This window comes from Cervus elaphus, chromosome 23 (assembly GCF_910594005.1).
Source record: "Cervus elaphus chromosome 23, mCerEla1.1, whole genome shotgun sequence".
Taxonomy (NCBI): Eukaryota; Metazoa; Chordata; class Mammalia; order Artiodactyla; family Cervidae; genus Cervus; species Cervus elaphus.
In genome coordinates this window covers 63,785,200-63,798,890 of record NC_057837.1, presented here as the reverse complement: position 1 = coordinate 63,798,890, position 13,691 = coordinate 63,785,200, and the positions used below count along the sequence as shown (strand labels likewise).

Genomic DNA, 13,691 nt, shown 5'->3' with positions numbered 1-13,691 from the left:
AGGTGGGAACCTGACCCCAATAGTTAGTAGCAAAAGAAGACAACAGATGTTGGTCCAAGCATCTTTTTTCGCATGTCCGGACATCATCCACATCTGAAAGTTCCTACTCCAGCTCTGCCCCTGACCCTATACCAGTGGTACCAATGGGTTTCTCATAAAGACACTTCCTTGAGGTTCCATTCAGCAGGAAACTTTGCTTTAAGTTGGTGGAAAAGGATCAAGGTGGGTTTCTCCCAGTAGAAGGATGTCCCTCTAATACTGAAGTGCCTTTCAGATCTGTCATCCTGAAACTTTTCTAAACTCTCCTTGAAACTGTTTTACTTTCTGAATTATACCACCTGTTTGAAAAACCAGTTTTAAGTCTACTCTTTGCTGAGTGAAGTTGTATTCCCTGAGTTCATCCAAAGTTGCACTGGATTTCGATTCCTAGTTTTGCCACTTCCTAGATATATATGACCATGGGCAAGCCACTCTACCTCAAGTTACTCATTTTTAAAATAAGGATAGTCATTCTTGCCCTGATAGTCTCACAGGATTTTGGAAACATCAAAGGAAAACTATTACCTAGTAAACATCAAGCCTTGGATTGTCTGGGGGAGGAGCAGAGAAGACTGATGAATGTCAGGAAGGTGAAAAGTTAGTTCAGTTCCACTGAACTCCTCTGGGAGGTGAAATAAGAGTGAGATGATGGAAACTATTGTGGGTTTGATTTAACTGTCACAAAACTGTTTCATATTCATTACCTCCTTGTTCTATAGTCCCAGCTGGCAGGTAGACATGATAGTATAAGAGGAAACATCCTACTCCTCTCATTATATGGTTATATAGTAATTTATTGTGTGCATATTTGGTTTAAAAGCCCCAAAGTGTTAGGCACATACCTTGATAAATTATAAAATTACCATTCTCCTTTTTCTGAACTATCTGTCTCTTATTTGGAGAAATGGAAGTTTCTGGCACATAAGCATGACAAATCCAGGTCAAGAGAGACACCATTAAGAAGAAAAAGAACAGAGAGAAGGTCCCCACAAGCTAGAAAACACAAAAATACACACTTTTTTTAAATTGGAATAGCCATATGGGTTTACACATACATTGTCACATGAATAATTTTTTGCCCACCAGATGATCTACTTGAGATGAGGGCATTAATGTATTTAAGCAGAAGTGTGTCGATAGTGCTTTGAGCAAATGGAGCTAGTCTATGGTGATGGTGTGGATTGTCACAGAAAAGGCACTAGGTACATGTAAGGGCAAAGCACAGTTACATTGTGGCAATGAGGGGACTCTTGTGATCTTGTAAAACTGCTTCCTTTGTGGGTGTGGGTAAGGAGGGTGGGGTGGGTACTCCAGGTGTGGAGCTGATAACCAGCACCAGGAAGCAGGGTGAGAGCAATCAGTGGCACACATGTTGGTTGTGAATTAGGTGTATACCTATGAGGGCCCAGGGCTTGGAACCAGGAAAAGGTTTGAATTTTCTGAAATAAGAATCAAGGAGCTGGCCTTTGTTATTGGACCAGGAAAGCCTTAGGGAGGGCAGCTGCAAGGTGTGAGAGAGGAATATGAGGAAGCTTATAGGTAATATGGTTGAGGAAGGTCCCTGCCAACTGTAACAGGCCCTCCCTTGAGGACTGCTTAAAAATGAGAGGTTTGGAGCTCTGCCAAGATTTCCAGTTTTGACTACAGTTCTCAGGCCAACCAACCTGGGTTTTGTAAGCCGATTTTTATGGTCTTTGGGTTTTTGGTAACTGACTCTTTTTACCTCCAAGGAATAAAATTCCAGGAGCCTGTGGTCCAACAACCCCTGGTATTAAGAATTATAAGTGTTTATTTCTTTTCTAAACTCTCTTTTAGAAATGTCAGCCTGTCTGCTGTATTAGAAATAATAAAAGCTAACATTTATGGAGCAGTTACTATGTGTCAAACACCTTACCTATACTGACAAAACCCTGTCAGGTAGGTACAATTTTATCCTTATTTTAGAGACGGGGAAACTGAAGTAAAGGAGTTTAAGAAACTTGCACAAGTTCCCGTATAGCAGGTAACAGAGCCAAGATGTGAACCCAAGTGGTCTGACTCCAGAGCCTGTATTCTAACCACTAAGTTTGTTTCCTCTTTCAAGAGAAAAGTCTTAGGTCCCTGCCTGAGTTTTCAAATGAAAACGTTTTCCCCTGGGACTCAGATCTGTCTCCACCATGCTAATGAGAATAGAGAAAAGGTGTATTATATTTACCATTAGCCTAAGAGGTTGATCATAGCAGATTTAGAGTAAGACATCCTATGAGGATGGTAAAACTCAGAGGAATAGTGGTTTTTATGTTCTGTTTTAATAAGGAAAGAGGTTCCTTTAAAGCATTTACTATCATGTCTCCATTACTGATAAGGGAACTGAAGTCCAGAGAGAATGGGTGACTCATTTAAGGTTATATAGCTAAAAATTGGTCTCTGGACTCCAAACCCAGTCTCTCCCCTATACTAATCAGCTTTGAGTCCCCACTTAAGAATCTCTCTTCTTAGACTCACCTACAATATAACTTGTTCAATTTAGCACTTAATTATATCAGAGTTTATGTGTAGTTTGTAAATCCCAAAGTAGCTTATAAATATATTTAGGAAGCTTCTTCGCTGCCAACTTGATGGTGATTCCCAAGGTCAAAGTCTGCATCTCCTCTGCTTGTTCCTCCTCCTGTCTCTCCTGGTTCTGCCTCAGCTAAGTGCACAGTAAAAACTTTCTGACAGGTTGCTTGGTCCTCTCTCCCACAATGGTCCTGAGAAGCAGGAGTGAAATGGGATGTCTGTTGCTACCTCTCTGAGATCCATGCTCTATGCCAATTCAGAGCAATAAGCATTTGGTCTCATGACCCTTCAGAGTGACTTAGACTACCTACGGGCAGAGAGAAGGGGGTTGGGTCTGGCAGTCACTTCAATGGGGCGAACAGGCAAAGAGCAGTTGGATGAGCAAACAAGCATGCAGGAAAGCAGTGCCCAAGGCAACGCAGAGGTGGATACCTGGGGCCGGATGTGCTTGAGTTTCTCTTTCGGCTTACCCTGTTAAGAGCCCACGGAAAGGGTGATGAGCAGGGTCCAAGGATAGGGGAAGGGGAGGGAAGGGCCAGTGTGCCCCAAACCTCTGGCTGCTTCCTTTCCCTCTGGTTCCTCTCTCACTGGTCCTCCCAGCCTCCATTTTCCTGATCCTGTTCACAGCCTCTATACCTTCAGAACCCCAAATGCTGACAGGGGTCTCCAATGTTCCTAGACTAGACTGAAGTCTGTCTAGCTCTAAGACTACTGAAAGCCTCTCAAGTCACAGAATTTCAGAAACCCTCTGTCCTCTGGACCCTGGAGCTTTCATCCTTCATGCCCCTTACACCTGGAGGCCACCACTGGGCTTCTCCATCAGAAGCATGTATCCAAAGCTATCAAGGGCCACGTTTTGGGGGCAGATCCTGGTGTTTCCATGATGGGACCACACAAGTAGCCCACTCCAAACCAAAGCCCAGTATTTAAGATGACTACATATAGTCACCCAGGTCATCCCATTTCTAACCCAAGCCCAATCCCAAAAGGTCCCTTGTGCCCACCAGAATATTCCAACCAGCACAGGGGTCTTCCTCACAATCTCTTGTGCTAAGTTCCCAAAGCTCCCAACCTATATCCAAGGTCAAAGTCCCCTAGCTCCAGCCAGCCCTGCCAGGGAAGCCATTCCGAGGACTGCTCCTAGATCCTCAGCATTATGATAAGGAAACAAAGACGGACATCAGGAACTTCCTGGGGAGGAAGAGGGAGCCACTTGGAGCCCAGAGGAGGGCATAATGGTATCAGACTCACCTGCACATCCGGGCATGGCCTCTTAATTGGAGGAGACTGGCTGGGAGAGTCACCTGTGCCCAGCTCTGCCCGCCCCAGGTGCTTGACCACAATGCAGCATTTCACTGGGAAAGCCCTGGAGGAAAGAAAAGTCTGAAGTGGTGGGCCGGTTGGCTCAAAAGAGAATTTGGCGAGACCCACCCATGTCCTTCTAGGGTAGGAGGGACAAAGGAGACCTGGCACTGGGGAAATGCCCAGTCAACTCAGGGCAGTAGCCAGCAGACCACACACACTTACTTCTCCTGACACTTCTCCAGGGCCTCGTCAGCCAGCTCCTTCAGGTTCACAAGCTTTTCCCCCCTGTAGAAGGCATCTTTGGGGAGCAACAGATATTCCAAGCCTTAGGAAGGCACCACACTTCTACCCCTCTATCCCTAGCAGGTACAATGTTCCGTCCTTCCTGGGTAGGCCTCTTGTCTCTGGATCTTCCAGGTGATTTGAGCTAACAGAGGGTAGGCTGAGGTGGAACCGGGAGATAAAGAGTAGGCTGCCCCTACCCTTTACGCTGAGCAGTCTCAAATACCAACTAGTTAGTTGAAGACCAAGACTTTGAGTGTGGGGATTTTGGGGGAGGGGTGAGAGAATTAGTCACCTGTAGTGATGAGAAGGCTGCAATTGGCATCCAAGATCCGTTCACAAAGAGACTCTGAAGAGAACCCCGCAAACTAGAAAAGGGAAGAAAGACTGAGAAAGAGGGCAACCCAGGGATTGAGTGAACAAGAAAAGGAATAAGGAACCTATGACACAAACATTCTAAGTGCCTTAGTCTGGTTTTTAAGGTCCTCCATCATCCAGGCTCAACCTACTCCTCCTGAGCCCTAACCCCCACCAGGCCCCTTTCTCCAGCCCCAGTTCCTACCACAATCGAGTGGAGAGCCCCAAGGCGGGCACATGCCAGCATAGCCACCACGAGCTCTGGGATCATGGGCATGTAGATGGCCACTCGGTCACCCTTGCAAATGCCTGCAGGTAAAGGACACAGATCATGGACCATGGTGGATCCCACCTGCTGCTACATGTTCTTTCTCATCTAGTTATCTACCACCCGCCCACCTCCCCCGCCCCCAGGTGACCCTATCTGTTCCTCTGTTAGCAGACTCCTTCTGTTCCTTGTCAGTTTCCCCCAAGTCCTCAGATACCCCCTGGCTGGGCTCTCCAGTCCTCTCCCTACATCCCCACACTCACCCTGTTTTCGGAGAACATTGCTGAACCGACACACTTGGACCAGAAGCTCTCGGTATGTGATCTGGGTGGTTTCCTCTGGCTCATTGCCCTCCCTGAGATGTATCAGAAAGAGCCAGTCATTAGGGAGTATGACTTCTTCCCCCAAACAAACAAACAAACAAAAATAGGAACAGTCATAAAATCCATTCAGTAACACCAAGGCCTGGGAATATTCTGTGAGGGTGAGCCATCTGCCCCCACACCTTGAACTGACTGGTCAGAAACACTGGCCTCACAAGATAGACTTTATACACAAGCTGTGTGTCACTGGAAAAGGCACTGCCATTTCTGAACCTCATTTGATAAAATGGGATCATGGTCTTCTCTCTTCCATTCGAGGCATGTATTAAGGAGAAATGGTATCACGAATGTGATTCCCTGAAAGTGATGTCAACATTGCATTGGTGTTATTCAAAGTGGGATCTCTAGATTACCAGCACCCAAGTCACCTAGGAAACTTGTTAAAATGTAGATTCCTGAGCCCAAACTCAGAATCACAATCAAAAGGTCCAAGAATCTGCTTCTTTACTACAAGTTGGTATAAAGAATCAATAGGTAAATCTGATGCACCTTTAAAGTTGAGAATCACCACCCTCTATCAACTTCTTGCTGTCTACCTCCTCAGCCTTGCCTCCTTCTCCTTTCTAGGTTTCAGCCTGGTTTCCTTCAGTCATTTCTGCATCGATTCATTTGCTTATTCAACTACTATCTGCTATATATATGAATAGAAATAAGGCACAGAGACTAAGATAAGCAAGATCCCTGACAACATGAAGCTTATATTCCAATAATAGTACAGGAAATATACAAGTAAAAATATAACAGATAATTTCTGATTATGATAAGCATTATGAAAGATATAAAGAATGACATAATAATGACTGAGAAATTTTTAAAAAGACATCTTAAGGAACTTTCAGACTCTATACAAAGATTTAACAGTAACAATATTCCTTTCAGTATTATTTTTCAATTTTATGATTTTTAAATAAGTACTTCTACTGCACAATTGCACTCAGCTCACACACTAGCAAAGTAATGCTCAAAATTCTCCAAGCTAGGCTTCAACAGTACGTGGACCAAGAACTTCCAGATGTTCAGCTGGATTTACAAAAGGCAAAGGAACCAGAGATCAAATTGGAACATCTATTGGATCATAGAAAAAGCAAGAGAATTCCAGAAAAACATCTGTGGTTGTGTGGTTTAGTCGCTAAGTCATGTCCAACTGTTGTGACCCCAGGGACTATAGCCAGCCAGGCTTCTCTGTCCATGGGATTCTCCAGGCCAGAATACTGGAGTGGGTTGCCATTTCCTTCTCCAGGGGATCTTCCCGACCCAGGAATTGAATCCGGGTCTCCTGCATTGCAGGTAGATTCTTTACCTACTGAGATGAGGGAAGCTACTTCTGCTTTATTGACTATGCCAAAGCCTTTAACTGTGTAGATCACAACAAACTGCAAAAGATTCTTAAACAGATGGGAATACCAGACCAACTTACCTGCCTCCTGAAAAATCTGTATGCAGGTCAAGAAGCAACAGTTAGAACTGGACGTGGTACAATGGACTGGTTTCCAAATAAGGAAAGGAGTACATCAAGGCTGTTATATTGTCACCCTGCTTATTTAACTTATATGCAGAGTACATCATGCGAAATGCTAGACTGGATGAAACTCAAGCTGGAATCAATACTGCCGGGAGAAATATCAATAACTCCAGATACACAGATGACACCACCCTTAGGGCAGAAAGCGAAGAAGAATTAAAGAGCCACTTGAAGAAAGTGAAAGAGCAGAATGAAAAAGCTGGCTTAAAACTCAACATTCAGAAAACTAAGATCATGGCATCTGGTCCCATCACTTCATGGAAACTGATGGGGAAACAATGGAAACAGTGACAGATTTTATCTTTTGGGGCTCCAAAATCACTCCATATGGTGACTGCAGGCATGAAATTAAAAGACGCTTGCTCCTTGGAAGAAAAGCTATGACCCATCTAGACAGCATATTAAAAAGCAGAAACATTACTTTGCCGACAAAGGTCTATCTAGTCAAAGCTATTGCTTTTCCAGTAGTCATGTATGGATGTGAGAGTTGGACCATTAAGAAAGCTGACCACCAAAGAATTGATGCTTTTGAACTGTGGTGTTGGAGAAGACTCTTGAGAGTCCCTTGGACTGCAAGGAGACCAAACCAGTCAATCCTGAAGGAAATCAGTCCTGAATGTTCATTGGAAGGACTGATGCTGAAACTGAAACTCCAATATTTTGGCCACCTGATGTGAAAAACTGACTTATTAGAAAAGACCCTGATGCTGGGAAAGATCGAAGGAAGGAGGAGAAGGGGACAACAGAGGATGAGAAAGTTGGATGGCATCACTGACTCAATGGACATGAGTTTGAGCATACTCTGGGAGTTGGTGATGGACAGGGAAGCCTGGCATGCTACAGTCCATGGGGTCACAAAGAGTCAGACATAACTGAGCAACTGAACTGAACTGAACATAAAAAGACATGTAAATTTTTAAATGAACTTGAAAACTGAATTTTAATTCTGTTCAGAAGAGAAATAAATACTTTGCAGTCCCCAAACAAGCATAGAATGGGGAGGTGGGAAAGAACTGCTTTAAGCACAGGACAGGCCTGTTAGACAAACATATATACATGCTTCTATGTTTACATGCTCTCTCTTTTTTTCTATACAAATGGTGGCATACAATATAAATTTTTCTGTATCTTGTTTTTTATCGAATATAATATGCATTCAATAAACTGCACAAATCTTAAATATAGAGCTTGATCACCTTACTTAATTTTTAAATTTAATAATATATCTTGATATCATTTTCCATCAAGACTTAAAGTGCTATTTCATTTTCTTTGTCATATGCATAATGATCTTCCACTATTTGTGTGTGCCATAATTTATTTAACAAATAAATATTTCAATGAGTATCTTTATTAATATGTCATTTCTCACTTGAAAATATATCTGTAGGATGAATTACTAGAAGTGAAACTGTTGGGTCAAAAATATGGACATTTTAAATATTGGTAAATACTAGAGGATAAGTTCTTTAAGTAGGATGGTCAAGGAAGGCCTCTCTCTGGAGAGGTGATATTTGAGCTAATACCTGAGCAATGAGAGTAGGCAAATGTATGAGTTCTTGAGAAGAGTATCCTGGGCAAAGAGAACATCAAAAGTTGGAAAAATGATGAGGTAGTAAAGAGCTTGGCCTATTCAAAGAACAGAAGGGAAGCTAATATGGCTGGAGCAGAGTGAACAAGAAGGAGAGTAAGAATCAGAAGTAGGCAACAGCCAGATCACATAGGGCTTTGTAGGCATGGTAAGAAATTTGAATTTTATTCAAAGGAGATTCTTCCTGGCTTTGCTTATACACAAAGTGCCACTTCCACAATCTTAATCATGCCAATGCCCCTTCTCAGAATGCCTTCCCACCTCCTTTGGGCAGCACCACGTAGCCCTCCATAAAGATCACTGTGCTTCCTCTCCTTCCTTACCACCCAGAGAACTTATGAAGGAGGTAACTAAAACCCAGAGAGAGGTAGGAGCTTGATCAAGGTCACAATAATAAGCGGCAGAGCCAAGAATAGATCCTCTGGTCTTCTGACTTCAAGTCAGGACTGTTTCTCCTCATAGTGTGAAGGACAAGGACTAGCAGGGAAGCCAGGTCTTTGGCAATTTCACGGAAGATTATCAGCTTCTTTCCAGCTCCTGGCTCAATGAGTTAAGTCACTATCCTCTCATTGGCTTTGCCTTCCTAGGGCTAAGAGGAGAAAAGCACAGAGAGCTGTCTAAAGTGGGAAGGATCTGGGAGAGAGGAAGCTGGCAAATGGCCCTGAATGCCGGATGCAAAAAAAGTCACTTCCTTAATTGGCTCACTGACAAGTGGCCCACGGGGACATCTCTAGTTACAGCTAAATGCTGACGTACACCTCACACCCATGCACACGTGTCCCCATATGTATACTGACCTGTGTACCCCTGCATACGTAGAAACATGTATACTAATATAAAAAACACTGCAGACACAGAAACTGCTCATTTTCACACATAGAAACAAATAGCATTAATATATGGATATAGGACTCGAACATGGGCCCATCTGCAAGTATATGCACCACACACTTATGTATCTACCTATGTGCACCCTCCAGAAACTATCACGTTATTCTGTTTTATTTTCTTTTATTTGAAATTAGCTCATGTATTTTATTCACTTGTGTATTATCTATATCTTTCACTGGAATATAAACTCCACGATAACAATGACCTAGTCTGTCTTGTTCATTGCTACATCCCTAGCAATAAGATTTGATACCCAGAATAGAGCCTGGTACATAGAAGGTGCACAGGCACAGATAAGAACAAACCTATACAAGAATACAAGAACAGCTTACCTGAGCCCACTTCCAGTTACACACACACACACACACGAGTGTACATCTCTCTCCCTGGCTCTGTACTCAAGTTATACATTATTGATGTAGGCACCTTACTCCTTCCAGTGTCTTCTTTCTCTGACATACACAACTGGCTGGGGCCCCTGGCTTGTTGGGAGAGGGGAGGGAGCACACACGCACACACACACATGTGCATGGGGACACACACACCCAAAATGTAATATTACTCAGCCATAAGAAAAGAGTGATGGAGAAGGAAATGGCAACCCACTCCAGTATTCTTGCCTGGAAAAGTCCATGGACAGAGGAGTCTGGCGGGCTGCAGTCCATGGGGTTACATGACTGAGCATGTGTGCATGAGGGTGGAGGGAGGTGGGTTGGTAGCAATAAAGTGGTAGAACTAAAAAAAAAAGAAAAGAAAAGAGTGAAACCTTGCCATGTGTGATAATAGAGATGGACTTGAGGATATTATGTTAAATGAAGTAAATCAGAGAAAGACAGATACCCTATGATTTCACTTATATGTGGACTCTTAAAAACAAACATAATGAAACAGAAACAGATTCATAGATACAGAGAACAAACTGGTTGTTGCTGGGGGCAGAGGTGGGGTGGGGAATGGGTGAAACAGATGAAGGAGCTTAAGAGGTACAAAATTCCAGCTATAAAATAAATGTCTTGTGGATGTAATGTATAGCATAGAAAATATAGTAATAATACTACAACTTTGTATGGTGACAGATGGTAACTAGACTTATTTTGATGATCATTTTTGTAATGTATAAAAATATTGAATCATGAAGCTATACACCTAAAACCAATATTGTAAGCAAATTATACTTCAATTTAAAAAAGACTAGGTGAAATATCAGTATGTATTAAGTATATAAAATGAACAAGTGAGTGTCTATAATATAAATCTCTACATTTTATATATTCAGAATGTTTCATAATTTTTAAATTTGAATAATAAATAAATAAAATATTTTACTGTATCAAAAAAATAAAAAGAAAGACGCAAACAGCAGCATGTGCACAATGACACTTAGTTTTAGGGGGAAAAATAGGGAGGTGTGGGGACTGGAAAACTTGAGAATACATGCTCTGGAAAGAGGAGGCATCTAGCACTTAAACGTGATGCCTATTAACTTTTGCCCTCTGGGAATGAGGTCTCAATACTGCCCAATTTTCCAGTTTTTCAAGAGAGACTTGAAATCTGTTTCTGAATTTTAAGTGATGCAATTGACTTTAAACACTGTGGTCAAACAAAACTATTAATGAGAGATTTAGCTGTTGGGCTACAGATTGGGAACACTTGCAGCAGACCCAGCTTTTTTTTTTCCCCTTTTACCTGGAAGCCATACGGTATGGGACAGCTCAAAGTATATAATCTTTTTTTAAGGAAAACTTCTACAACTAGCTTATCCTTATACTCTCCATATTCACTATTATCCATTACTGATGCAAAATATATTCAGAATTAGACTACTTCCTTCACATCTACTACCATCATAGTCCAAAGTCACCATTTTAAGTATGTCAGATCATGTCATTCCTCTGATCAAAATGTTCAGATGTCATCCCATATCATTTTGAGTAAAAGTCCTCACACTGACCTACTACATGATGTATTCCCTCATTACATCTCTGTCCTCAAATACTCCCATTCTCTCTTCCTCTCCCCACCTCTCTGCTCCAGCCACATAGCCTCTTTACTGTTTGGCAACACCAATCACACTTAACCTCAGAACTTGTGCCTTCCACTTGAGTATTCTTCCCCCAGAGAGCTACATGACTTATTCCCTATCTTTTGAGTTATTGCTCAAATGTTGGCTTCTCAGTGAGGTCATCCTTGACCACGCCATATAAAAAAGCACTTGTCCACCCCCAGTTCCAGATACTCCAAGGTAACATCTTCCAGAAAGTCTTCTCTAATTCCTCTTTCTCCTCACCTACCTCAAAGCGGAAAATTCTTTCTTCCTTCCAAGCCCCTTTATCTCACTTTCCTTGTGGTCTATTGGTTCTACCTTGTATTACATTTATTGGGGCCTTACTGTCCTCATTATACCCTGGGCTCTTCAAGGGAAGGAACCGTGTCTTCTTCCTTTCTGTCTTCTCTAAGCACAGTTGGCACAGTAAATACTTAAGATTCATGGTCAAATCAGTGAAAAACGTATAGCTAACTAATGACAAGGGAAGACTGCAGCTCTTTCTCTTTGTATGAGGATAGTCATTGAACTGGAGATTTTAGTTTCCTAAACTAGCAGAAAAGTAAAGCACAAGATAGGAGGAAAGAGCTGAGCAAAAAAAAAAAAAAAACACACACACACACAAAAAACAGATGGGGAAAACTGGGTTCCTCACTAAAGCATCACAAGGCAGGATCTAATCTAGTGAGTTAGGTCTTCCAGAGGAGAAGTACCCAGATGAGAGGAGTCAAAACTGTTATAAAAGGAAGACTGGACTTATCTGTTTAGCCTGGAGGTGAGAATATAATGAGAAACCTGATAGTAAGTCTCAAATACCTGTATCTCTGTTGCTGCCACCCTAGTATGAGCCACCTTCATGTCTTGCCTGGATGACCACAGTGACCCCACACTGGCCTCCCACTACACTCCTGCCCCTTCCAATTTATACATAAACCAAAATGATATATTATAAACACAGACCAGGCTACAGTATCTTCTCCAACTCATTATGTGCCATTGTTCCATTCTGTTCACCAGACTCCAAACACATTAGCCTTCTGACTGAGAGAAAATGCCATGTTCTTTTACTATCTTTCCTGAACTCCTCGAATGGTTTGCTCTACCTCATGTTTCAGATCTCAGTTTAACTGTCACTTCCCTAGTGAAGCGTTCCATGACCAGCATCAGTCCTTCCTGATATTCTTCATCACAAAATTGTTCTTTTTTATAGCATTTTTCTCAAGTTGTAATTGTCTTATTTATTTACTGTTTTTTGGGGTTTTTTGCTAATTGTCTGTCTCACCTACTAGACTGTAAGCTTCCTGAAGGCAGAGACCAAGTTACTCTTGTTCACTACTGAATCCCCAACACCTTGCAAAGAACCTTGTATATAATAGGTGCTCAATAAATACTTTCTGAATGAATGAATGAACCTGAAGGATTATTATGGGAAAGAAACAAATTAGTATTTTGTAACTATAATTGGAAGAGCTAGGTCAATTGGGAGAGTGCAATATTCCTTTCCAAATGTCAGGCTTCCCTGGTGTCTCGGATGGCAAAGAATCTGTCTGCAATGAGGGAGACCCAGGTTCGATCCCTGAGTCAGGAAGATCTCCTGAGGAAGGGAATTGCTACCCACTCCATTCTTGCCTGGAGAATTCCATGGACAGAGTTGCCTGGCAGGCTATAGTCCATGGGGTTGCAAAGAGTCGAACACAATTGAGTGATTAACACTTTTTCTAAATGCCAGGGTTGTCCAGAAGCGTAGGATTGTGCAGGTTGGAACAGGGAAACCCTGTCATCTATTTGATCATTCTCGAGGGAGTGGGGTCCTTGGAATTTCATTTTATAAGCAACCCATGTGATTTGTGTTCAGTGAACTTTCAGATGACCTTTAAGACCCTTCCAGTTTTGAGATTCTTTGATTTGGGAAAATTAAGAAATAATGTGTTCTGTGATCCATGAAGCACTGCACAAATGTGAAGCACTTAGATATAAGTATACCCTCAATTCACTTTCCGATTCACCAAGGGAGCAGGGTGTGGGAGCAACATAGCTTGACCCATTAGCAGCTTAATGTTCCCTCTGGATACTCCTGGCTGAACAAGGAAAAGGGCTGGAGGAGGAGGTGGGAGGAGGCAAATACCAAAGACTGAATCATAAATCACTTAGAATGCCAGAGGAAGATAGGGCTTTTGATGTTCACCACTCTTATACACTGATGAGAGACCAAATGCACAGATGGGAAGTGATGGCCTGGAGGTTACCTAGCACTTAGCAGCACTATTGTTGTAAAGCAGAGCTATCCAATATGGTAGCCACAAGCCACATATAGCTACTGAACACTTAAAATGTTGTGGGGGAACTGAATTTTTAATTTAATCTATTTTAAATATTAACAGTCACCTGTGGCCAGCTCTAGAGTCTATATGCCTCAGGGCATTCTCCTGCTAAATGAACTGGCCTACAAAAGGGGAGTGATGCTTCCAAAA

General features: G+C 42.3%; 1 protein-coding gene across 2 annotated transcripts in view; it reads right to left on the bottom strand.

Moving 5' to 3' along the window:
• ACSS2 (acyl-CoA synthetase short chain family member 2) overlaps positions 1-13,691 on the bottom strand; it is a 44,597-nt gene that overhangs the window by 9,023 nt on the left and 21,883 nt on the right. The window contains exons 3-8 of one of the 2 annotated variants that reach the window (XM_043883293.1): positions 5,053-5,144; positions 4,727-4,830; positions 4,460-4,532; positions 4,105-4,180; positions 3,829-3,943; positions 3,010-3,048 (exon numbers count right to left, since the gene is read on the bottom strand). In XM_043883293.1, coding sequence (XP_043739228.1) covers positions 3,010-3,048; positions 3,829-3,943; positions 4,105-4,180; positions 4,460-4,532; positions 4,727-4,830; positions 5,053-5,144 — 499 coding nt within the window. The remainder of the gene's footprint in view (positions 1-3,009; positions 3,049-3,828; positions 3,944-4,104; positions 4,181-4,459; positions 4,533-4,726; positions 4,831-5,052; positions 5,145-13,691) is intronic. The other variant, XM_043883294.1, reaches the window with a different exon arrangement.